The 23,103-nt window shown below is 55.2% G+C and overlaps 9 protein-coding genes across 9 annotated transcripts in view; 5 read left to right on the top strand and 4 right to left on the bottom strand.

The window, feature by feature from the left end:
- Positions 1 to 16: 16 nt before the first annotated feature.
- GUITHDRAFT_166133 (hypothetical protein) lies at positions 17 to 3,175 on the bottom strand (the record flags this gene model as incomplete). Its single annotated transcript, XM_005821714.1, has 5 exons — positions 17 to 52; positions 218 to 637; positions 792 to 2,573; positions 2,795 to 2,851; positions 3,117 to 3,175. The coding sequence occupies 5 exons, from the start codon at positions 3,173 to 3,175 to the stop codon at positions 22 to 24; spliced, it is 2,349 nt and encodes a 782-aa protein (XP_005821771.1). The 3' UTR covers positions 17 to 21.
- Positions 3,176 to 8,368: 5,193 nt separating this feature from the next.
- GUITHDRAFT_146995 (hypothetical protein) lies at positions 8,369 to 9,701 on the bottom strand (the record flags this gene model as incomplete). Its single annotated transcript, XM_005821713.1, has 2 exons — positions 8,369 to 8,745; positions 8,849 to 9,701. 2 exons carry the CDS (start codon positions 9,699 to 9,701, stop codon positions 8,369 to 8,371), a joined length of 1,230 nt encoding a protein of 409 aa, XP_005821770.1.
- A 231-nt stretch (positions 9,702 to 9,932) lies between these two features.
- Positions 9,933 to 10,721, top strand: GUITHDRAFT_119100 (hypothetical protein; the record flags this gene model as incomplete). Its single annotated transcript, XM_005821712.1, has 4 exons — positions 9,933 to 9,953; positions 10,308 to 10,511; positions 10,565 to 10,603; positions 10,659 to 10,721. The coding sequence occupies 4 exons, from the start codon at positions 9,933 to 9,935 to the stop codon at positions 10,719 to 10,721; spliced, it is 327 nt and encodes a 108-aa protein (XP_005821769.1).
- A 996-nt stretch (positions 10,722 to 11,717) lies between these two features.
- GUITHDRAFT_52845 (hypothetical protein) lies at positions 11,718 to 12,065 on the bottom strand (the record flags this gene model as incomplete). The annotated part of the gene is made up of 2 exons (XM_005821711.1): positions 11,718 to 11,909; positions 11,985 to 12,065. Coding segments are annotated over 2 exons (273 nt in total), but the record flags the coding sequence as incomplete, so codon positions are not given.
- An 879-nt stretch (positions 12,066 to 12,944) lies between these two features.
- On the top strand, positions 12,945 to 13,945 carry GUITHDRAFT_119098 (hypothetical protein; the record flags this gene model as incomplete). The annotated part of the gene is made up of 2 exons (XM_005821710.1): positions 12,945 to 13,446; positions 13,539 to 13,945. The coding sequence occupies 2 exons, from the start codon at positions 12,945 to 12,947 to the stop codon at positions 13,943 to 13,945; spliced, it is 909 nt and encodes a 302-aa protein (XP_005821767.1).
- Positions 13,946 to 15,579: 1,634 nt separating this feature from the next.
- Positions 15,580 to 17,230, top strand: GUITHDRAFT_146992 (hypothetical protein; the record flags this gene model as incomplete). The annotated part of the gene is made up of 2 exons (XM_005821709.1): positions 15,580 to 16,327; positions 16,428 to 17,230. 2 exons carry the CDS (start codon positions 15,580 to 15,582, stop codon positions 17,228 to 17,230), a joined length of 1,551 nt encoding a protein of 516 aa, XP_005821766.1.
- Positions 17,231 to 18,901: 1,671 nt separating this feature from the next.
- Positions 18,902 to 19,725, top strand: Lhcr9 (light-harvesting Chl a protein 9). The gene is made up of 2 exons (XM_005821708.1): positions 18,902 to 19,015; positions 19,127 to 19,725. Exons 1-2 carry the CDS (start codon positions 18,913 to 18,915, stop codon positions 19,684 to 19,686), a joined length of 663 nt encoding a protein of 220 aa, XP_005821765.1. The 5' UTR covers positions 18,902 to 18,912; the 3' UTR covers positions 19,687 to 19,725.
- Positions 19,726 to 19,829: 104 nt separating this feature from the next.
- GUITHDRAFT_80286 (hypothetical protein) lies at positions 19,830 to 20,259 on the bottom strand (the record flags this gene model as incomplete). Its single annotated transcript, XM_005821707.1, has 3 exons — positions 19,830 to 19,886; positions 19,971 to 20,067; positions 20,177 to 20,259. 3 exons carry the CDS (start codon positions 20,257 to 20,259, stop codon positions 19,830 to 19,832), a joined length of 237 nt encoding a protein of 78 aa, XP_005821764.1.
- A 1,831-nt stretch (positions 20,260 to 22,090) lies between these two features.
- The window catches only part of GUITHDRAFT_119094 (hypothetical protein), a gene marked incomplete at both ends in the record, with an annotated part of 4,690 nt that continues 3,677 nt past the window's right edge, over positions 22,091 to 23,103 (top strand). The window contains 4 exons of the mRNA XM_005821706.1: positions 22,091 to 22,189; positions 22,242 to 22,362; positions 22,419 to 22,918; positions 23,042 to 23,051. Of these exons, the coding sequence (XP_005821763.1) occupies positions 22,091 to 22,189; positions 22,242 to 22,362; positions 22,419 to 22,918; positions 23,042 to 23,051 (730 nt within the window). The remainder of the gene's footprint in view (positions 22,190 to 22,241; positions 22,363 to 22,418; positions 22,919 to 23,041; positions 23,052 to 23,103) is intronic.

Here is a 23,103-nt window from a genome sequence, read left to right as displayed (position 1 = left end):
AGACCCGAGGAGAACCACGTGTCAAGCACGTCCTCGTCCTGAAGCACCGATACCTGAAACCACCTTCACTCCTCCTCCTCCCTCCTCCCCTTCCTGCCTCCTCCTTCCCTCCCTCCCTCCCTCCCTCCCCTTCTCAATCCCTTTCTCCTGCTTCTTCCTTGCCTAGCCACCACCTCCTCCACCAGCAGCACTACCACCTCTCCTCCTCCTCCTTCTCACGTTCTTCCCCGGGAACTTCTCCTGTGCAGCCTTGAGCGCTTCCTCCTCCGAGGACGCGACGATCCATCGGTCGAAGTTCTCGTCCTTAGGAATCTTCCGCTCCTCCCCCTCCATCATCGTGTAGTACGCAGGAATCCTGTGCCCCCACCACAGCTGCCTGGAGATGCACCAGTCTCGGATGTTCCCCAGCCAGTCGAACCACTTCCTCTTGTGCTGGGCGGGGAGGATGTTGAGCCTGCCGTCGTTGACCGCCTCCATGGCGTCTGCCGCCATCTGCTTGCAGTCGACCCACCACTGGGGCTTCAGGACAGGCTCGATGACGTCCTTGGTGCGCGAGGAGAGGCCGAGGCGCATGCCGGGGTTAGGACGGGAGCCCTTGTAGAGGCCGAGGGCAGTGAGATCCTTAATGATCTCGTACCTGGAGGCGAGGTGAGGGACGGAGAGGGAGGAGGAGGGGGAAAGGAGGAGGAGGGGGAGGGGAGAGGAAGAGAAGGTAGGAGAGAAAGGGAGGGGTAAGAGGAGAGGGGAGGGGTAGGAGGAGAGAAGGGAGGGCTGCTGTGTGCCTTGCTCACCTTGCCTGGAACCTGTGCATGCCTTCATACTTCTTCCCGCAGTTCGCATTCAACGTGCCATCGTCGTTGAGGATGTTGACAAATTCCAACTTGTGCTTCTGCCCAGTGACAAAGTCGTTGGGATCGTGAGCAGGAGTGACTTTGACGGCTCCCGTCCCAAACTCCATGTCCACCAGCTCCGCATCCAGTACGATCGGCATCTTTCTGCCGGTGATGGGGTGGAGGAGGAACTTTCCGTGCAGGCTCTTGTACCTCTCGTCGTCGGGGTGAACTGCAACTGCAGTGTCTCCGAGCATCGTCTCAGGACGAGTCGTGGCGATCACTACTTCCTGTTCCTCTCCGTCCACCTTGTACGCCCACTCCCAGAACATGCCGAACTCGACCTTGCGGTCGTAGCCGGGGACAGAGAGCTTCTCGGGCTGCTCTAGAGTGATGTAGTCTACCTCCAGGTCAGACACAGCTGACTTCAGCTGGGCGTCCCAGTTGACGAGGCGCTGGGCCCTGTAGATCAACCCCTCCTTGTGCCAGCGCATGAAGGCTTCCTTGACAGCTGCCGACAGCTTGTCATCCATGGTGAACGCCTCCCTGCTCCAGTCAAGAGACGCCCCCAGCCTCCTCAGCTGCGAGCAGATGGTGGCACCGTACTGATCCTTCCACTTCCACACCTCCTCCACGAACTTCTCGCGCCCGAGGTCATGGCGCGACACGCCCTTCTCCTTCTTGAGCTTCTTCTCCACCACCACCTGCGTCGCAATCCCCGCATGGTCCGTCCCCGGCAGCCACAGCACGTTGTACCCCTTCATCCTCCTCCAGCGTGCGATGGTATCCTGCACCGAGCAGGTGAGGGCGTGGCCGATGTGGAGGGTCCCCGTGACGTTGGGGGGAGGAAGCATCATGACGAAACGCTCCTTGCTCGAGTTCTCGTCGGCGCGGTAGAACCCAGCTTTGTCCCACCACTCGTTCCATGCTGCCTCGACGTGCTTGGGGGAGTAGGAGTTGAGCATAGGACGCTTCATGTCCTTCTTCTCTCCGGGAGGCGTGTTGTCGTCCTCCACCACCTCCTCAGGCGCCTTTTCCTTCTTCTTCGCCTCCTTCTTCGGCGCCTTCTCTCCCTTAGTGCTGTCCTCCGCCTCCTTCGCCGCTTTCGCCGCCTGCTTCGCCGCAAACTTGGCTGCCTTCTCCTCCCCCTTGGTCTTCTTCTTCCCCTTGGGGGCTCCCCTCTCAGCCCCGTCCATCACCACCGGCCGTCCCATCGCGTCACTGGGCCCCTTGTAGTCGATGAAGAAGCACGCAGCCTCTCCTTCAGCCTGCTGCATCTTCTCCTCCTCTGCCTTGACAGCTTTCTTGTACTCTCTGATTTGCTCCAACAGTGACACGTCGTACGCTGGCTGCCTAACGATCCCGATGCGAAGCTTGTCCTTTGACGGGGGTCTGACTACCGACACGAAGACTCTGCTGAACGATTCTCCCTGAAGGAGAGGAGCGATATCCTTACAGCTCAGGCCCTTGACGTCCCTGCCGTCTACCTCCAATAGCACGTCCCCTTCCCTCAGCTCTCCTCCCAGACCAGCCGCTCCGACTTCCGGCACTGAGATCACAACGATCTCCTCCTTCCCTTCCTCTCTGTCGATCCGCACGCCGATGCCTGCGGTCGCTTGCTGGTGTGACTGATCGGGAACAAGCGCTGGCTGCCTCCTGATGACAACTGTAGCTCGCTCTCCTTCCTTGCTCCTCACCGCCAGTCGCACGCACCCTCCTGTGGCTTCAAGTTCCGACTTGCTCCTGTGAGCTCACGGTGAGGAGCAGACGAGAGAGCAGGAAGGAGGGCAAATGGCGACCAAGAGGTGACAAGAGGTATGTGAGAGGAGAGAAGAGGAGAGAAGAGGAGAGTAAGAGAGGAGGAGGAGGAGGAGGAGGAGAGTAAGAGAGGAGGAGGAGGAGGAGGAGGAGGAGGAGGAGCAGGGGGGGAGGGAGGGAGGGAGGGAGGTATCAGGGGCACATACTTTTCGATCTCAACGCCGTTGACGCTTTCGATAACGTCTCCACGAGCGATGCGCCCGCTGCAAGCAACATGAGAAGCGAGACGAGAAAATGACTTGAAAAATGATCGAAAGATCGAGAGGATGAGAAGGGAGGATGAGGGAGAAAGGGAGGGAGAGGGAGAAGGGGGGGAGAAAGGAGAAGGAGGGACGATCAACAGGCAAGGAACAGCGCAAAAGAAATTCAAGAACAAATGATAAATCACAGTCAATATCATACGATTGATAAATCACAGTCAACATCAAACGTAAAGAGTCATAGTCCAGATTAATCATAAACAAGTACAGGTCCGACATATTGGAGTAGTACGACATGTGTGGTAAGATATCTTCACACTTCTGCATGCTTGTCTACCAGCACACCATCTTTTCCCTCCTCCTTTGACTTCAGCACATGTAGCATCTCCCTCCTTAATCGTTTCTATCTCCTCCTGCTTTCCTTCTCGGAGATTCTTTTCAGTGATTCCTCCTCCTCTCCCCTCATCTACCTCTGCCGTCCTCCTTCAATATCCTGCGCTTCCTCTTAATCTCTTCTGCTGGTTCTCAGGAACAATCTAATTCCTCCTCTCTGAATTCAAAGGAACAGACAACTTCGCTTGCTCTCCCTAATATTCCCTAGACACATCTGTCTCAGTGAGGAGCGTCAGTGAGGAGAGAGTGTGCTTGTTGTGTCTTCAGCAATGTCTTCAGTATGTCCTCATTGTGTTGTATGTAGTTTCATTTCTCTGATGGCAAGTGTCAAAAATACACAAACACATAGGCAAACAAGGGGCGATTTACGTATCGCACACTTCTTCCATTCCTGCCGTCTTCACCCCTCTCCTCCTCCCTCCCTTCTCCTCTTCACCTTGAGTTTTCTCATCTATCTCCTTCCCACCATCGTCGTCCCCGTCCCCGTCCTCTTCCTCGTCCTAGTTTCCCTGCGCTTGTCGCAACGAGTTCTCCTTACGAGTCAAGGCTCTAGCTACAATACATTCTTCATCTTACCCTTCTCTGCTCATGCATCTTCGTCCTTGTCCTCCAATCCTACTCCTCCCTTCCTCTCCGCCCTCAGATATATATTACCCAGCCAGTTCACTTCCCTCGCAATCCTCGGGTCATTTGGCAAATTCTCTCCTCTCCTTCGGCCATGTTCTCCTCGCTCTCCTTGTCCTCCTCCTCCTCCTCATCATCATCGTCATCTTCATCTTCATCTTCATCCTGTACTCTCTCTTCCTCCTCCCTCACCTCCTCCTTCACCTGATCGCCAAGGCGTCCCCGCGCTTCGGCTTCGCCTCCATCACGTGTCGCCTTTTCCCCAACTACCCCTACCACCTACCCCTATTGAAAATTACCCCTACCCCTACACCTCCTCCAACTCACCCCTGCTTTTCCTTCTTAAGACCCACCCCTTTATCCAACACCCCACCTACCTTCAAGCCCTGACCGACTTCCCCACCCTTCCCTCAAGGTGTTTATGTCATCCAGGCTGTCTCCCCTACTTGCAGAACATTCCAGAAAGTACCCTACCCTTTACCTTGGTTTGTGGGGGACATAGATATGACCGGTAATACCTACCACCCCTGGTTTCTCATGGACTCATACAGGACGACGATGCGACCGTGGGCTCTGCCGTGGGCTGCCGTGGGTACAATGCCGGAGCCTGAGATGTAGAAGATGAAGAAGATGGAGAAGATGAAGATGAAGAGGAGGAGCATGAAGACAACAACATTGCTGTGGGCAGCCTTGCTGCTGATGAAGATGATTGGAGGGAAGAAGACATGCTGCCAGGATGTCTCGGCGGGCAATGAACAGGTTTCCTTCGTTGCTTCTGTATTGTGCTGAGAGGATCAACAAAGTCGGATGATGGTGGTGGTGATGATAATGACGACGACGACGGAGATGATGATGGAGACGATGATGATGATGAAGATGGAGTGATGATGATGATGATGATGATGATGATGATGCCGACCTTGGCGATGGGGATGAAAATGACGATGCTTTCCTAGTTTGCCAGGCATTTCACTCTGGACAACAAGATCGCTCCCTCTGCAAAGATGCAAGCAAAGTCCTCTACTCCTTCTTGGCTGAACTCACCTGGGGCTCAGAGGAGCCAAGATGGACTGGTTTCACTTCGGTTGCGGGGAGGATGCTTCTTCTATTTGGGGAAGCGGCAGCCGACGCCGCTGAAGGAGCTGGTCCTACAGACAATGGAGATGGCAAAGAAGCGAAATGTCACGCTCTCTCTCCACAACGTCACCTACAGGGAACTTGCGGAGTCAAGACAGGCGATGCTAGAGAGGGAGGAGGAAGCGGAGCAGGAGGAGCAGGAGGAGCAGGAGCAGGAGCAGGAGCAGGAGCAGGAGCAGGAGCAGGAGCAGGAGCAGGAGCAAGAGGAGCAGGTGGGAAGGTACAAGGTTTCCTTTGGTAGGGTCTCGGAGTTTAAGTTGCTAGAGCGTCTGCAACAGAGCAAACGACTGGAGAAGGAGGAGAGGGAGAAGGAGGAGAGGGAGGGACAAAACAAGTTTCCTCCTCCCAAGTCGAACACAACAATATCCGAGTCACTGAACAAGCTCGTGTTCTCCCCGACACTGACTGAGACTTTCACAAGGATGCAAAAGAAACTTGGACTTTTCATAGGTGAGGAGAAGCAAGAACAAGAGCAGGAGCAGAAGGGCGAATACGAGGGAGGAGGAGGAGGGAAGGAGGAGCGAGGAGGGTGGAGGGTTTCAGGTGGAGGGTTGGCGGGAGAGGGAGTCAGGATCAAGAGGGAGGAAGAGAGAGGAGAGGAGGAGATGGTGCAGAAGGAGGAGGGAGGAGGGAGGAGGGAGGAGGAGAGGGTGCAGAAGGAGGAGGGAGGAGGGTGGAGGGAGGAGGAGGGGGTGCAGAAGGAGGAGGGAGGAGGGAGGAGGGAGGAGGGAGGAGGAGGGGGTGCAGAAGGAGAAGGTAGAGCAGGAGGGTTGGAAGGGGGAGGAAGCATGAGTCTAACAAGGTCCAAGACCAGGTGATGGGGGATGGAGCATACAACTTGGAGCTGCATCGGAGGGTATGGAAGGCGGTGGCGACGGGAGACTGCGAGCTGTTGGAGGAGAGCTACCGGGCAGGGGCATGCGTCTGCTTCTCCCTAAAGCACCTTGGGCCTCACACGAGGTTCGAGGATAACTTCTCTGGTACCTCCTCCTGCTCTCGCTGTCACCTCTTTCTCTTCTCTCCCCCACTGCCCTTCCCTCCCCGGTCCTCTCCTCCCTCCCCTCCCCTCCCCTCCTCTCCCCTTCCCTCTCCTCTCCTCCTATCCCTCCCTTCCCCTCCCCTCCCTGCCTTCTTCCCTTCTTCTCCTCACCCTGTCACTGTCCGTGCGCCCCGACTCTCTCCGTGCATACTCTCTCCTGTTTCCGTCTCCTGTCTCCCTCAACCTTTCCGCTCCTCAAGTCCTCGAGCAGGCAAGACGCCTCTGCATCTTGCGGCCCACCAGGGAGACTCTTCTATGATACGAATTCTCTTAGGGTGAGAGAAGAAAGGGAAACGGGGGCGGGAGGAGGAGGAGGAAGATGAGGAGACGACGATGAGGAGGACAGAGTGGCAGGGGGACAAGACGAAGAGAAAGACATTGAGTAAGGAGCAGGTGCATGAGCAGGGGCTAGAGTCCTGCAGAAGGAGGAGGAGGAGTAGAGGGGAACAAGGAGGAGTTTGTGTTGATTTTATGTCATGGTGATCGCTCTCGGGCAGGATGGGCGCGAAGGTCAACCAGCCGGATGACGTTGGCAAGACGCCACTGCACAAAGCTGCTTCGAGAGGAAGACTAGGGTGATTGAGGAGGGTGGGGGAGGGGGAGGAGGAGGAGGAGGAGGAGGATGAGGAGGAGGAGAATGACTGGTCGGTAGGGCTGTGGGCGTCTTGTTGAAGAGCGGAGCAGATCCCATGGCTAAGGCGTTTGGACAACACGGGGAAACTCCTCTCCATTCCGCGGTGCTTTGTCCCCCTCTTCCCCCTCCTCCTCGTTCCCTCTCCTTCTCCGCCTCCTCCTCGTTCTCCTCGTTTTCCTCCTCCTTCCCTTCTCCTCCTTCCCCCTTCCCCCTGCTCCTCGGCATCCCCCTCCCATCCTCCCCTGTCGACCCTCACATCATAACCCATCATTTCCTCTTCCTCTTTCATTACCCCCCCCACACGCCTCCCCCGTCTGCCAACCTTCTCCTTCTCTTCTATCAATCGGCTCGTCCTTCTGCTCTCCTCCTTATCTTCTTCGTTTCCGTTCCTCTCTCCTCTTCCCCTTCCTCCACCTCCTCATCATCATCCTCATCCTCTCGTCTCAGGTTCGGAGGCAGTACGGGGGTGCGGCGCAGCTGCTCATCGAGCATGGGGCCGATGTCAACGTGCGATCAACGAGGCTCGAGACGCCTCTGCATGCAGCAGCGACGACGGCAAGCTGAGCTCCCTGCTAGGGAACTGCTGAGGTGGCGGCAGGGAGCGACGTACATAGCGAGGATGCTGCTGATCTTTGGCGCCGACTTGAACGTCAGGTAGGAGGAGCAGGAGCAGGAGCAGGAGCAGGAGCAGGAGCAGGAGCAGGAGCAGGAGCAGGAGCAGGAGCAGGAGGGAAACTTTGTAGGAGGGAAGGAATAGATTTGCTGCTGCTGCTGCTGCTGCTGCTACGGTATGTGGAGTTGGGGTGGCGGAGCAGCAGCAGCAGCAGCAAAAGGCAGGCAGGCAGGCAGGCAGGCAGGGCACATGGCGACAACAAGGAGGACTGCGAGTGTAAAGGGGGGCAAGGAGAAAGGTTGAGTATCTGACAGGAATTGCGACGGACGCTGTCCTCGGGGTCTGGCGCACATGGCGGGAAAGTTGGAACTATATCGATATCTGAACAAGGTGAGAGGAGGAGGAGGAGGAGGAGGACAAAGAGGGGAGGGAGAAAGGGTGGTGGAGGAGGAGGAGGAGGAGGAGGAGGAGGAGGAGGAGGAGGAGGAGGAGGACACAGGGGAAGCGTGAGGAGGAGGGGAGCGCGGAAAAGAGATCGAAGAGGGTCCTTGGTCAAGACGAACTGAGAGACCTGTTTTGAAAGTTTTACACGGGCAAGTTGGACGTAAGATATCTACAGAAGGACTGGGTGGGTCACCTATCCTGACCCTCCTCCTCTTCCTCTACCTCCTCCTCCTCCTCCTCATCATCATCATCATCATCATCATCATCATCCGCAACGTCATCGTCAACATCATGGCGTCCACGAACTCTCTCTTGCTCTTTCCCCCGCTCAGCTTTCCCCTTGGTCCTCAAACTTGATCGCAGGCGCGCAAGAGAACAGCCAACCTCCAGCTGAAGTCTCGCAAGAAGAGAAGGGAGAGGCTTGCCGATAAAGATTGAAACTCTCCCATCTCCTCCCTCCTTCGCCCTCGGCTACCAGCTCCCTTCGTTCTCCATCTCCCCCCCTTCCCCCCCTCCCTCCCTCCCTTGCCCTCTCCCTCTCCTCCCCTTCCCACCCCAACCTCTCCCCGCACCCTCACTCCACCTCTCCCTCCCCCTCTCCGCTGTCTCCTCGCCGCAGCCCCTATCACTTCCATCTCAGGGCCTCTCCCCACTCTCCTGCGAACTTTTCTTCAACTCCTGCTCCGCCTTTTCCTGCTGCTCCAGGTACTCCAACAAGCTCATTGCCTGCTCATCCGACCCCTCACTGTTCTGAATCTTATCCAGCAGCGCAGCAACATCCTCGGAGAGGCTGTACTCAACCTGCTCCTCCCCTGCCCCGTCCCGCTCCCTGTTGTACACCACTACTTTGGCGGCCGCATCCTCGTTGTGGTCTACCTCACTGACTACCTTGTGGTCACTCCGCCATCGCCCGAACTCCTTCCCCTTCTGCCTCGACCCCAGCACCTTCTCCGCATCCTCCTCGAAGCTCAGGCAGCCGACGACTAGCGGAGTCTCTCCCACAAATCGAGTCCCTGCTGCAAGTGAGAGGAGGGAGAAAGCAGGAAGGAGAGGGAGGAAGGTGATGGAGGAGGAGATGGAGGAAGAAGAGGAGGAGGAAGAGGAGGAGCAACTCACGCAAAAGTGCAGAAGACCCCCGGACAAAGAGGACGTCTCCTTCCTTCACCTGCATGCTCTGCACCTCCTTCCCCATGCTCTCCACATCCGGCCCACATTCAGGATCCAGGTCCTCCAGCAGCTGTTCCCATGTTATCGACATTTCAAGCGACGACACGTTCATCTCTACTCCCAACAGCTCCACGATGTCAGTCAGCGTGTCCAAGAACTTCTCATCCTGCTCCTTGACCCTCTCGTGCGCCTGCGGGATCACCTGGACAAGGTCGGGCTGGTCGCTGGCCTGCAGGAACAGAAAGGCAGTCAAGGAGGAGGAGGTAAACTGCCATGGCAGCGCTTGTTGCTTCTGGAGGAGCAGCCCTGTGCACCTTCCCAGCTCGTCCTTTGCCCTGTGGAGCGGCTTGTCGTCGGAGCTCCTCTGGTACAGCTCGTTAGCGAGCTTCAGCATCTGCTCGGATTCGAAGAGGCGAACGAGGGGGCCGGACTTGTTGAGCAGGAGATAGTCGAACATCCTTCCGACTTTGTTCATCCCACGGTCCTTGAGAATTTTCTTGTCCGCCTCCTTTGTGAATCTCGCGGGGTTCTCGTTCCACATGTTCACCATCCTTGAAAAGGAGAAGGCTTCGTCCTTACGTGCTAGCAGGTCCTTCGCCTCCTGTCTCGCTGCCTGCGCCCCCATCAAGCCCCGTATCAGGCAGTATCCGCTCTCATGCAGCTGATCCCTCAGCGCCGCTCTGCTGCTCTCTGTCGACATCGATCTCCAGCCCCCATGTCCTCCCGTCCCTCCAGCCACCAGCTTGCACCCTCCCAAGACTCTCGCTCGACACCAGGTTCTTGCAACTTGAAAGCTTATCATGCCTGCTGCTGCTGCCGCCGCTGCTGCTGCTGCCGCTGCCGCTGCCACTTCCTCGTCTGCTCCTGCTCCTGCTGCTTCTCCTGCCTCTACTACTGCTCCTCCTCCTCCCTCGTCTACCTCCTGCTTCCACGCTTGCTCCTGTGTCACGTGTTCAGGGGCTACTACCCCCATATTTTACCATGAATTGGCGATAAGGGATGGGTGGGGTGGAAATCTCAAGCAGGGAGACGCATGGCGTATGCCACGACTGTGGTGATGGTGGCAGCGATGATGATGACGAAGGAGACGGGGGAGAACATGGCGAAGAGCGAGATCAGAATGCTAGGAGGAGGAGGAGGAGGAGGAGGAGGAGGAGGAGGAGACAGGGAGATCAGGCTGCAAGGAGGAGGAGGAGGGAAGGCTCGTGGTACCGCATGCCCGTGGACGGATGTTACGGAACCTTCAGCGCCCCCGCCGAATGCGTTTCATACCGTCAAAAGATCTCCTGCACTTCTACCGCCGATGCTATCCATCCCCTCCATCCCCTCCTCCCCTCCCTCCCTCCGCTTCCTCCACTATCTCCCTCTTCTATCCAGTTTCAGAGGAGGCGCACGGAAAAACAACCAGGAGCGCAAGAACAAACGCGACAAATTTGCTTCTCAGGTGTCGGCCACGTACGACGTTGAGAAGATTGAGAAGAAGAAGAAAAGCATCAAGAAGTTTGTCAAATTGTCCGATCTCCCGACCGAGGAACAGGATCGGATCATCAACAGCATTCCAAACATGACCAACGCTGAGATACTCGCATACTCGTTTCCGAACCCCAAGAAGGTTTGAGCGGATCCGGTCATGGAGATGTAGACTGACAGTGTGACGATTCACAGAAGGCAAGGCAGCAGCAGAGGAACAGGAGGAGTTCGATGGTGAGCATGAATGAGCCGTGTCACGTGTGTTATACTGATGCAAGTTGTGCTGTAGATGAAGAAACAACAGAGAAGAGAAAGGCGACAAAAGATCAAAGATCTCCGTGCAAGAGAATGAGATCCAACGCAATGCTTCGCCTTCGTAGCGAAGTTGTTCGGCCCCAAGGTCATTTGGGCAGTTCAAAAATCGAGTCACCACGGACGATCGCCGTCGTTTCTTTCCGTGGCGTGTAAATTTAAATCAGAACAAGAGAGGCTTTGTTGAAATGACAACAAACTCTTCACGCTACCTCAATCGCCCCCCCTCCCTACAGCTCTCCACCTTGACTTTCAAGACTTGACAACTCTGCCCCACAGCTTGTCCGAGGGCGGTTGCTTCGCCATGTTGACATGAATGCAATCCTTCCCTCCCTCCTGTGTCACAACCCAGCAGCAGTCCGTGGCGTACACGTTGCCCTTCAGCTCTCCCTCCAGCAGAACCGCCTCCCTGCATGTCGCCCTGATGTAGCTCTGCCTGACAGTCACATCCACATCCTTAGACGTCGCGTCTGGCGGCAGTTCAATGAAGACGTCGATCATCTTCTCGTTCTCGTTCCACGTGTGTCCTCGCGACTTGCCGCTCACCCTCTGTGCCCTCGATGTCAACTTCTTGAGCCTCGGGTCGTCTTTCTCATAGACCTGCAGTCATGCGGCGTCAGGAGGAAAACGAGCAGGACAAGAACGAAGAGAGAGTACAGAAGCACAAGCACGATCTGCATTATCAGCATCATTATCATCACCACTGTAGTCTCCATCTCCGTTATAATCATCATCATCATCATCGTCATATCTTTCTCCATCACACTGAGCAGCAGCAGCAGAAGCTGGTGCTGCTTCTACAACAGCAGTCGACCTCTCGTTCGGTTCCGAGCGGAGTCTGCTTAATGTCGAGGTCCTTGACCGAAGATCCGCTCTCGAGATCTTTCGTGTACTTGTTATAGATCTGTCATGATGACAAGACAGGCAACGAGCAGCAGTCATTCGTCAACCACTCCAGAGCTACCAATCACAGCACCTCGTTCTCCGGCTCGTCGCTCGAGGTGTAGTTCCCAGATCTTGAAATCTTCTTCCACTGGGGCTCGGAGAAGGACAGGAGCTTCAAGGTGCAGTCCACCACAGCATCCGGTGCGATCCTTGGCGGTGCTCCCTGCTTCCCGAAAGCATACTCCGGCCCGAACCTAAACTCCGCTCTCTCCCCCCTCTCCATCCACGGGATCACCGTCTCCCACCCCAGGATGGCATCGCTCTTGTCCAGCCCGAGCTCGAACTCGAAAGCGTTCTCCTCGTCGAGGCTCTCATCTATCAGCCCCTCGCTGCTTGACAAGGAGTACAGCACCCGGACAACGTCCCCCGCGAACGGGCGCTCTCCCTTCACTCCCTTCTCAAGCACTCTCTTCAGACACCCTCCGTCTCCCGTCACGTCCTCCCATCCATCATCTCGCAGAGCCATCCTTGCATCAAAGAAAGATCCTCTTCTCCTCCCCGTCGCTGATGTCACTATCATCGGACAGGTCCTTGACAGTTGCCGGGTGCCACATACCCTGATCGGGGGAACGAAGCAGGTCGAGAGAGAGACAGAAGACAAGATGGAGAGGAAGAGGAGGGAGCGGGGGAGGCAGGTCTTGGGCGTGCTCTCGATCATGACCCTCCTCTTCGCCTTCTGCATGGCAGCTGGGCCCCTGAGAGCGAACTGATCAGCAACCATGGCGAGCAGCAGCCGGCATGCCCATGGGGCGGATCTGGTCAGAAAATGAAACAAGTTGAATAGGGGGTGGGGGTTGTGAAAGAGGGGGTACTTGTATCCTGATATCCATATGAAACATAGGGAAAGGAGGGGTACACGAGGGGGATAGTGGGGGTGAGTGTCGGTAGGGTAGGGTGTATGAAGGTGGCGGATAGAAGTTAAAAAGCTGAAGTTATGCTGCTGGAGCCTTGAGGTCACACAGCAAGACGAGTAGAGAGGAGAAGGAAAGGAGAGAGGAGAAGAGAGAAGAGGAGAGGAGAGGAGAGGAGAGGAGAGGAGAGGAGAGGAGAGGAGAGGAGAGGAGAGGAGAGAGAAGGAGAGGAGAAGGAGAGGAGAGGAGAAGGAGAAGGAGAAGGAGAAGGAGAGGAGGAGAGAAGGAGAGGGGAGGGGAGGGGAGGAGAAAGGAGACTCTGACAAGGGCAGAACCTTGTGAAGTAAGGTATTAGGGTATTGGAGGAAAATTGAATTCAAGAAAATATCTACGTCCGCGCAAAGAGTGACAGACAGAGAGACAGAGAAAGTTCAAGAGAAAGAAACATCGTCCAGACCCAACACAACATGTGTAGATGTGGTATCGCCGCTGTCATCCCCTTGACCATCGTCAACATGGTGTTTGGCCTCGGTCTTCTGATCGCTGGGATCGTTGCGGCTACGTACAAGATCCCAAACACCTGCTCGGGATCATCATATTACTACACGGGAAACAATGATGGTTACCAGAATGGAGGATACAGCAACAGTGATGGGTATTCATCATCCTACAACTCAGGATACAGCAGCACAGGCTCCTCTCCCAGCACCTCCCCGCAGTCCTACTCCTACTCGTACTGTGAGGCGGACAGGAAGTCTGCCAACGATCTCCTCCTCGCCATGGCGCTCATGGGAACCTTGCCTGCTGTCTTCCCGCTGGTGTTCGGGGTTTTGGGCATCGTTACGAGCGTGTACAAGAACAAGATTGTTGCTGGCATGCATCTTGGCTGCCTGATCTTGGGAATCGTACTGTCTATCATCGGCGTCCTCGTGCTGCTGGTTGTTGCGTCTACTACTTCAGCCTACTGCGGTAAGCGACTCTGCTTCCCCTTCCTCCACCACCACCACTCCCTCCTTACTCGCTCGCATGTCGCTATCTCCCCTGACTCTTGCCCCTCCCAGACTACGTGGAGCATGCCAGCACGACTGAATTCTGCAAGAGATACGTGGGCAGCTTGTGGGCCATCGTAGCCCTCAACATCGTGCTCGCCATCTACCAGGTCGCCTTCTCCATCGTCATGTGCGGGCTATGCTGCCAGCCCGATGAGTGGGCAGGGAGCAGGACCATCGTAGCTGAGACAGTACGGCCTGCCGTACCCATCGCTCAGGTCGCCGGCACGCTGCCGGCGGGGGGCGAGGGCGGAGGGTACCCGCAAAGGGAGCTGATTGGAGTGACAGAGTATCCAGTAGCAGAAGGAGCGGGAGCGGCTTACCCTGGAGAAGTCGCTGTTGCATATGCGACCGCTGTCGAAGAAGGAGGAGAAGCAGGGCCAAGGGGAGAGGAGGGACAGACGCCAATGTATCCGTAAACTTGAAAGTTGCCACTAAACTGCCGCCGCAGTCCCAGGAGCAAGGATGATCAGGGCTTGTTCATCATGCCCACTGGCATCTGGTACTGATAACCCCAGGCCTGAGCCGCTGGCGGCGGAACTTCGGAAGCGTGATACTGAGACAACCGGGTCATTCGGCGGCGGATCATGGTAGAGAAAGAGGATAGAAGAAGGAAGTTTGATAGACTGATAAACACTGATAATGCGCCGTGCGTCGTGCCGTGCCGTGCTCTGCTGAAAGTGATGCTGTAAAAGTCCGATATGGGAGTTTTAATGCTCGTACCATGTGGCATCATCCACTGTACTAGTGGCAGCGAGTACATCAGCAATCACTGACAGTACCAGTGGGACTGAGCTCGGACTGGAGTGGGTCAGCGGTCTGAGTATTGGAACGGAGGCTGAAAGTTTGGTACTGACGCAATATGACGCATATCAAACTAGTATAGGATATTCAACACTGACCTGTTACAAGTTACATGTACCGGGTGCTGTACACATCTCAGTCGCCAGTAGTATCTCACATACATAGACACTCAGACCGGAGTGCCTCCCGTACCGTTTATAGTAAACAAAACTTAACTCCTGTCACTCTGGAGTTCAGTGTTCACAACTGTTGAACACTGAGCAGTGTAAATTTCAGGCTAGCTGTTTGGTTGAGAATTGATTCCCCACTGACTTCATCGGAACTTCCGAACGTATGGTCCACTGACTCTGAGGCTGCTCTCCGACTCGTCAGATCGCCCCGGTGCGCCGGTATTCCGGGCCGGGGCCCATTCCAACTGCCTGGCTAGTAGTACGGTCAGTAACGGCTCAGTACGGTAGTCAGTTACTGACTACTAGTAACCGTTGAGTTGAACTAATCGGACTCCGTGAGGCCCGGGCCGAGTCCGACACTCAAACGGTTTTTACCCGGTACTACCGTAGTACCGGTAGAAACGGTACTCCCTTTATTACTCAAAGTTAAGTAAAATCAGAACGGCGAGAGTTCGTGCGGCCTCATTATCCTGCGACGGGGAGCCACCTGAAAGGCCGCAAAAGGAGCCTTAAAACAACGGGGGTGGGGTCACTACCCCTACCCCTCCCTTGACCATTGACCTCCTCGCCCCTCGGATGACAACAGTACTTCCTGGACCCCACAAATACCGTAGGTGGGTAGTATCACCCACCCGTAGGATCCCCCAGCTGAGAAAGTAGTAGATAGGGGTCTCCGCTCCTCAAGGTTACGTTCCCACCAGCGGTGACCCTGCCCCCGCCCTGCTCCCTCCCGCCACCCCCGCCCTCAGTCCCTCCCCCCCGCCCGCCTTCCCCGCCTCTGCCCGTCCTCCGAACTAAGTCCCTTCCCTCCCTTTTCTCCTACCCTCCCTCCCCTTCGCCCTCCAAGACTCTACAGTCAGCACACCTGGTCTCTGCTCCTGCTCCCGCTGACCCTACCCAGCGGAAGCTGCTCCTGCTCGTGCTCCGATTCACCCCACTCTTATCATCCCCCCCCCCCCCCTTTGCTCTTCTCTTCTTCTTAGGAACCCTCGCGACTTGCCTGCTACTTCCGCGATCGCCTCTAGCATCACCCGGCTAGCATCACTAGAGCTCAAAAGTTTTCCAGGAAGGTATCAAACATGTGCAGATGTGCTATCGCTGCTGTTCTTCCCCTGAGCATCGTCAACATGGTGCTTGGCCTCGGTCTTCTGATCGCTGGGATCGTTGCGGCTACGTACAAGATCCCAAACACCTGCAATTCCATCGGCTCAGGCTACAACAACAACAAAGGATCTTTCAACTCAGGATTCAACTCGGGATTCACCCCCGGGTACAACTCGGGGTATGCAGCAGCATACAGCGCTGGAGCTCAGGCGGCATACAACCAGGGGTACCATGCGGGATTCAACACCGGGTTCAACATGGGGTACTGCTCGGGCTACTCTTCCTCCAATCAGTACTACTACACCGGGCAAGCTGCAGCGTACAACTCTGCTCAAACCTCTGCCGGCTACATCCCAGGAACCTACAGTAGTGGATTAACACCGGCTTATGCTAGTGCCGGCTACTACTCGGCCTACCAATCTGCCTACGCCACCAGCGCCTCTCAGTACTACAACTCAGGCTACTACGGAGGAGCTTACAGCAACTATCAGTGTGAGGCCTACAGACAGTCAGCCCAGGACGTTCTCCTGATCTTGGCGCTCATGGGGACCATCCCTGTGGTCTTCCCCCTTGTCTTCGGGTGTGTGGGCATCTTGACTAGTATCTACAAGAGCAAGATCGCTGCTGGCGTCAACCTCACCTGCCTCATTCTTGGCACCATCGCTTCCACTGTTGGGGTGATCATGCCCACCGTGCTTGCGTCGACGGCGTCGGCATACTGTTGTGAGTACTCCATGCATGCATGCGCTTCATTCCATGCTCTCAATGCTGCCTCCTCGTGTTCGATCTCCCTCGCGTCTCGCTGATCCCTCGCATCTCACAGCTTCGTCCTACGTGTCATACGACAACAGCTTCTGCGGCAGGTACGTGGGCAGCACGTGGGCTATCGCCTCCCTCAACATCATCCTATCCATCTACCAGCTGGCCTTCTCCATCGTCATGTGCGGGCTATGCTGCCAGCCCGAGGAGTGGGAGGGCAGCAACTCGGTTGCTGCTGAGGGAGCGTCGAACGCTATGCCCATCGCGCAGGTCGCCGGGACCCTGCCCTCGGCAGGAGGCCATGGGGTAGGGATGGTGCCACAGTATCCCCAGGTGGCAGGGCTAGGAGGCTACTACCCTCATGGAGGGGGCATGGCTGCTGGAGGAATTCCTCATCCTCATGCTGGTCCGTTTGGAGGAGGGGGGCTCTACCCTCCCGCAGGAGCCCTTTACCCTCCTGTGACAAGACCAGAAGTGTTCTACCCTCAAGCGGGAAGCGCAAGGTTACACAATGGTGTTCCCAATGTCAGCTCGTTGCAGCAGCAAGAAGCAGACTATGAGATGGCTCTGAAGATACAGAGAGAGGAGGAGAGGAGGATGAAGCAAGGGTCGAGAGGAACTTCAGTGAACGAACCCCCCCACGTGCGGTCGTCCGGCACGCCATTGACATCGGGGGCTGTGGAGCAAGAGTCGCTTCTTGGATCAGAGTTGCGTCCTGACATGTGGAAGCATGAAGAAATTGTCAACGGTGAGCTGGCAGTAGCGCCGAGGACGTCGGAGACGGATCGGTCTCCGAGTGCGGCATCAAGGACAGAGGAGGCGAGCCGGGAACTTGATAAGATCCGTGGTCAATCATCGGAGACATGAACAAGCCCTGGTCCTCCGATAACAGACTACTCAGTCAAGAGTGCACAGTGCATGTGTATCAGTGTTGGATCATCAGATGATAAACGGTTTGTGGGATCGGACGGACGGTACCGTACCGTGCAGTGACTCTGACGGTCTTGAATCACCGACTTCCGAGCGCCGGCCCCATCCGAGTCCCCGAGGCCCACGGTGGCCGCAGTAGTACGGTAGTGCTGATCGGATCATCATCCGAGTCGGATCGGATGATCAGTCGGATCACCGATCCGATCATCATGGCATCGGATAGTTTGCAGTCTCGAGCTTTCTGTCAGTGCACTGTGCTCCCCCCGCCGCCCAGTTACCGTGACTCGGAGTCTGTGATGAGTCGGACTGTGGCCGCAGTATCATACCGTACGGGGGGGCGAGTTGGTTGAACTTGAAGGCGCGGCCGTGACGCCGCCGGTACGGCCCACCGGCGTACCGTACGCCGCCGTCCGATCCGGTCCGATCACAGGCCGGGCCGCCCGGTCGCCCGGCCCCCGGCGGTCACGGTACTACGCCGCCGGTAGTACGGCGTACCGGCGCCCGGGGTACTAGTCTGAGCGGCCTGCCGCCCCGCGGGGCCGGTCGCCCGGCTTCAAACTTCTGGACTGACCCGGTAGTGCCGCGGTCCGACCGTCCGGTCGCGGCAGCTGGGATACCGGACCGTACAGTACGGTGCCGCTGTGCTCGGAGTCATCCGAGTAATTGTAGTCAGGTCACCAGGTTTCTCGGGCCGCCGGATACCATGCTTAGCTAATTTTCTTTCCTTTTCCTCTGATCTCAAGATTTACTTCATCTTTACTGACTACCCCTCAGGTTTCACATCGGGGTTCACTACCCACCCTACACAAAGTATCGATATTATGCTCATTTACAGGGGTAGAAAAAGAATGAATAGGGGTTGGATAGGAACTTTTATTTTGCTGACTACCCCAGGCATCCCCCTTCCCACCCCTTGTTTTTGAGGTCTTTCAGAGGGGTAAAGCTGTGGACTCTAGGTGGTGGTTGGGATTTTATTATTCTAAAACATTTTACTGGAAAAATTGTTTTAAACTTTTTGTACCTATGGACAGCCAGGGAATGAGGGGTGGGGGGATATCCTGACTCTCTGCTGTGAGAGATGTACAAGGGTGGGGTACTCATTTTAGTACCAGTGTGTGTCTCGTATTTTAATTGTCAGGGTTTCTGCTACCTGTAATTTTACTTATTTTCAATTCGATCAGTGCGTCCTAGTGATGGGGCGCTATGAATTCGGAGGGGTGGTAGGTATGACCGGTTGTGACCTGCAGCCTGAAATCCCACAAAGTACCCCGTCGACTCGAGAGAACTACCCATCTAATTCAATGGACCCCGCATTCATTACACAGACCACCCGATTTCATTCGCAAAGTACCGGTACTTTATTCATTGTTGCACCACTACCCCATCTGTTGAGCAGACCATCTCCTTGGTCCTTAACCTGCACATATAGGGTAGGGTACTATACCCTACCCTGATACTGCCGAAACGACAGTGCCAAGTGCCATGGAAATGGGGGTCCTGGTAGCCCCACCCCCAAGTTCGACCAGGATCAATTATGGAAAGATGTGGTAGGGTAGAAACGCGTCAGAGGGGGGGGGAGATAAAGGACTGGCGTCTCCTCTCACTGACATCCACCCGCCATGCTGCGCGCCGTGATCGCCTTCGCCGCATGCGCTGCTGCCTCCGCCTTCGCTCCCACCCTTCCCAGCGCTGGAGTCAGGGCCAAGACCTCCGCTGTCTCTGGTAAGTTTCGTCTGTGACATCTTGAGGCTTTGCGGGAGAAACATGGGATGGAGAGGAGTAGGAGGAAGCCTGGATCGTTTTACAGCACGCACACTTACGCGCGGTTTGCAGGCATGAAGATGCAGCAGATGTCCCAGTCCGTCCCCTTCCTCCCCCGCCCCGCCGCGTTGGATGGCAAGATGGTCGGAGATGTTGGATTTGACCCGTTTGGCTTCTCCTCCAAGTACGACATCAAGTGGCTCCGTGAGTCTGAGCTCAAGCACGGCCGTGTTTGCATGCTCGCCTCCTTGGGATACATTGTGCAGGAGTTTGTTCACCTTCCTTTCGAGGCCACCTCCAACCCCGTTGGATCCGAGGCCTTCTACCAGGTTCCCGCTGGCGGACTCTGGCAGATCTTCGCCTTCATCGGCGCCATTGAGCACTTCTCCCACAACTTTAAGATGTCTGGATCCACCATGTTCTCTGATGGACGCACCCCTGGAAACTTTGGATTCGATCCCCTTGGCTTCGGCAAGAACCCCCAGGCCCGCGCTCGCTACGAGCTCGCTGAGCTCAAGAACGGACGCCTTGCCATGCTCGGATTCTCTGGAATGATCCACGGATCTTTCATCACCGGCAAGGGCCCCATCAACGCTCTCCTCACCTTGGACTGGCACCAGAAATTCAACTAAATGTAGCTAATACTAGAATGATTAAACCCTGAAATGTACAAAGTCATAGTGTGGTGCTTGTGGTTTTGCTCAATAGTACTCCTTGTACATGCATGTTTCTATTGCCTCATTGAACTCTTCTCTAGAGTGTGGCATTGAGTGATTTATCGAAACGGATTCGACCTCATCTTCCCTGACAGGACATCCTTTGCTTCGTTGACCTGTGAGACAACAAAAAAAATCATGTGAGCAACTGCTGGAACCATCCAGACAGGCGAGGACAAGAGCAAAGTCGTTGTGCAGACCTTGGATGCCAAGTAAGGGGAGCCGCCTCGGTCGGGATGGTTGAGAATCATAAGTTTCCTGTGCACCTTGGCAACAGTATCCTTGTCTGCTGACGCGCTGAAAGACAACACTCAGCGATGAATGCGAATTCCCCACATAGAGAGATGAACATGGCAAACTTGATGGTGTAGCCGCTACTGTCTCACGAGTGGAGACTGATACACACCTTATTCCTAGAATCTTGGCTGCCTCCGTGCGGCTCATGGGATCCTCGAATCCCTTGTCAACTCCTCCTCCTATTCCCGCCATCCCCTTCAAGTGTTGGAAAATTCCTGTTCCTGCTGCTCCTCCGCTCTGGGCCTGTTGAGGGCAACTCAGCTAACCAACAAACACTCTGGAAGGGAGCAACGAAGAAAGATACCAGCGGAGAAAGAAACCAACTAAGAAAGAAAGAAGACGGGATGACAACTCACATGTCGGAGAATGGCTCTTCCAGCGAGGGCGGTAGCCGCAACGCCAGCAGCAATCATGAACGCAGACGCCTGCCAAACTTTGACTCACCAAAGAATTCCAAATGGATGAGGATGTCTTGACTTACCATCTTGCTGTTTCCTTCCTTGGGTTGAAACGAACCTCAATGGTCTGTGGGCTGCACAAACTGGGTGAGAACTCCAGTGCCAAGAACATTGCTTCTCCTGTCAACTTAACACACAGACACGTTTCTTCACATACAAGGAAGGCATAATAGACCGCTACCAACAACCCGCACACTTGTTTTGAAAGCGGATCAACCCTCAGAACACCCTCCCTTGACCTCCCCATCTTCATAAAACTGCCATTTATCAGATGCCTTCTTGCAGCTATTCTCAAATACTACCAAGACCTTCTCCCTCAAATACTACCAAGACCTTCTCCCTCAAATACTACCAAGACCTTCCCCCTCAAATACTACCAAGACCCCCCCCTCTCACCCCCCTCATACTGCAAGATAGTGTTTACTTCTAGCTTGATCAATCATGATCTTGTAGATTCCTTTCCTTTCACATCACTCTTGGTAGGTCCAAAGGACCACCCCTCATGCCAACCCTCCCTGCTATCAGCTTTCAATGCTCCTGTGAAGAAACCTGCGCCCATCACAACGCTTCTTTCATCTCACAGGTTTAGCTTCGAGTGAACGACGGCCAAACAACACACCGTCCCCACTTTCAAACTTTCCAATCGGCCGCTTATCCTTGGAAGGATTCTCTTGATTACACTTGCTGCCCTTGTTTGCTTCCTTCCTAACATCGTGTCTCATGTCCTGCTCGGTCCTTCTCACTTTCGCTTTCTGGTCATATTATCTACTGTTCTCCGGTTTACTCCCCCAATCTTCCTGTTTTTGATGTACCCTCTCTCCCTTCCTTTCACTGTTCGTGCTTCTACTCCGTCCTCTTCCTTCCCCCTCCTCTGCTCTCCTCATCTTCACTTCCTCTCCCGGACTCTTGTGTTGTCATAGTCTACCCAGTACAACCACGTCGCTCCTCGCCTCCTTGCCCCCCCTCCTCCTCTCGCGAGTTGGCTCCATGGAGCATGGAGAGAAGCACGGGAACGTGTAGGGACAAATCCAACTAAATTTAAGAAGAATTCACTTAAATTCAGATACTTTAATCTTAAAATTGGCAAAATCAGCAGGTTTATGAGCTAGTTTTGGTCAGAATTCAGACAAAATAAGCTAAATTAACCATTTCTAACTTAATTTTCACTCTATGTCCCTTTACTTTAGAACTAAAATCAATGACACTTTACTTATATTTAACTCAAAAATGAAATTTAACGTTAATTTTGGCAATTCTCCCTTTCCCCCATGGCAGGAAGTTTTGTCGGAGGGGATGCAGTGGAAGGAGAAGAGGAACGTGGAGAGGGAGAGGGAGATGAGGAGAGATCTATAACTTCGAACAAGTCAGAAGTCCCAGCACCATGGGGCATGAGGCAGCCATCGTCCGCGGGCGACCCCGCAGTGGTTTGTCCATGAACGTATAGGGTGATCTGGTCCCAAGAACGACCCTGTCATATCTGATCTATACAGATGTAGATGGTCGCATGCGAGGTATGCTGATCACCGCAGCAGGTGTCTTGGAAAATGCTCTCTTGACGCTGAAGGATGTGGCACACGCACAAAGCAGCGGTTGAGGCGGCGGTCCCCAACCGCGAGCATGACCTCTTGAAGGATCACTTGATCTTTGACACCTCTAGCGAGCAGGTTTGCACTCTCATGCTGCTCCTCGTCTCTCCTCCTCACGCTAGTCATGCAGGGGAAACGTGAGCTTGCCAAGGAAGCCATCGCTGCCATCAACGGAGATGCCAAGCTCCGAGAGAGGTTGGGGGGAGCAGAAGGAAGGAGAGCGATGGAGCTGAAGAAGATGATCGAGCACTGTAGATCTTCTGTGCGGATGGAAGCACGATCTCTGACATGCTCTCCTCATGTGCAGACCAAACTCTCATCGGCCGTCACAATGGCAATATTATCGCCACCATCCAAACTGGAGCAGAGGGCCAAGAAAGGCTGGACTTAGCAGGCCTTGCGACGGAGGACATGATGAAACGGCTGAAGGACTTCAGCAGCAATGCTGGACGGCTACGAAACTCCGTGGAAGAGCTTCGCAAGGCCACGAGGCCTCTTGAGCTGGCGGAAGCAAGCATTACTGGAGGGATCGGCTGCATTGAAGCACTTTCGACGCTGGTATCTAGCGTGAGGAAGATGCAGGAGCTGCACATAGCGAGCTCGTCCAAGGCGGAGTACTACAAGCAGATCAACGACTGCGTCATCACCTGCAAGGAAGCATGGTCGAAGCTGCAGGTTGCTGGCAAGCATCCCAAGTTAGCCGCGGTGAAGAAGGCCATGAAGGAATGCTTCGCTACTGTATCGGTGAGCTGCCGGTCGGAGTTCAAAGCTGCCCAGCAAGCAGCGTCAAAGGAACATGGCCAACAGGTTGACAGAGAGGTGAGGACGAACAGGGAGGAGGAGGAGGAGGAGGAGGAGGAGGAGGAGGAGGAGGAGGAGGAGGAGGAGGAGGAGGAGGAGGAGGATGCAGCTGCTGACCCTGTTGAGCAGGTGCTGGCGTGTGCTGCACAAACCTGCCTTGCTGTCGACCGGGAGCTTGTGAAGGAGATCAT

This window comes from Guillardia theta (assembly GCF_000315625.1).
Source record: "Guillardia theta CCMP2712 unplaced genomic scaffold GUITHscaffold_139, whole genome shotgun sequence".
Lineage (NCBI taxonomy): Eukaryota > Cryptophyceae > Pyrenomonadales > Geminigeraceae > Guillardia > Guillardia theta.
Note: the sequence above shows the minus strand (reverse complement) of the source record. Positions and strands in the feature narration are given on the sequence as shown.

Excerpts from the sequence above, each read along its gene's own strand:
- Lhcr9 (XM_005821708.1), top strand. The coding sequence starts at position 18,913 with ATGCTGCGCGCCGTGATCGCCTTCGCCGCATGCGCTGCTGCCTCCGCC. Across the intron at positions 19,016-19,126 it reads CAAGACCTCCGCTGTCTCTG|GCATGAAGATGCAGCAGATG; the intron begins GTAAGTTTCGTC and ends CGCGGTTTGCAG.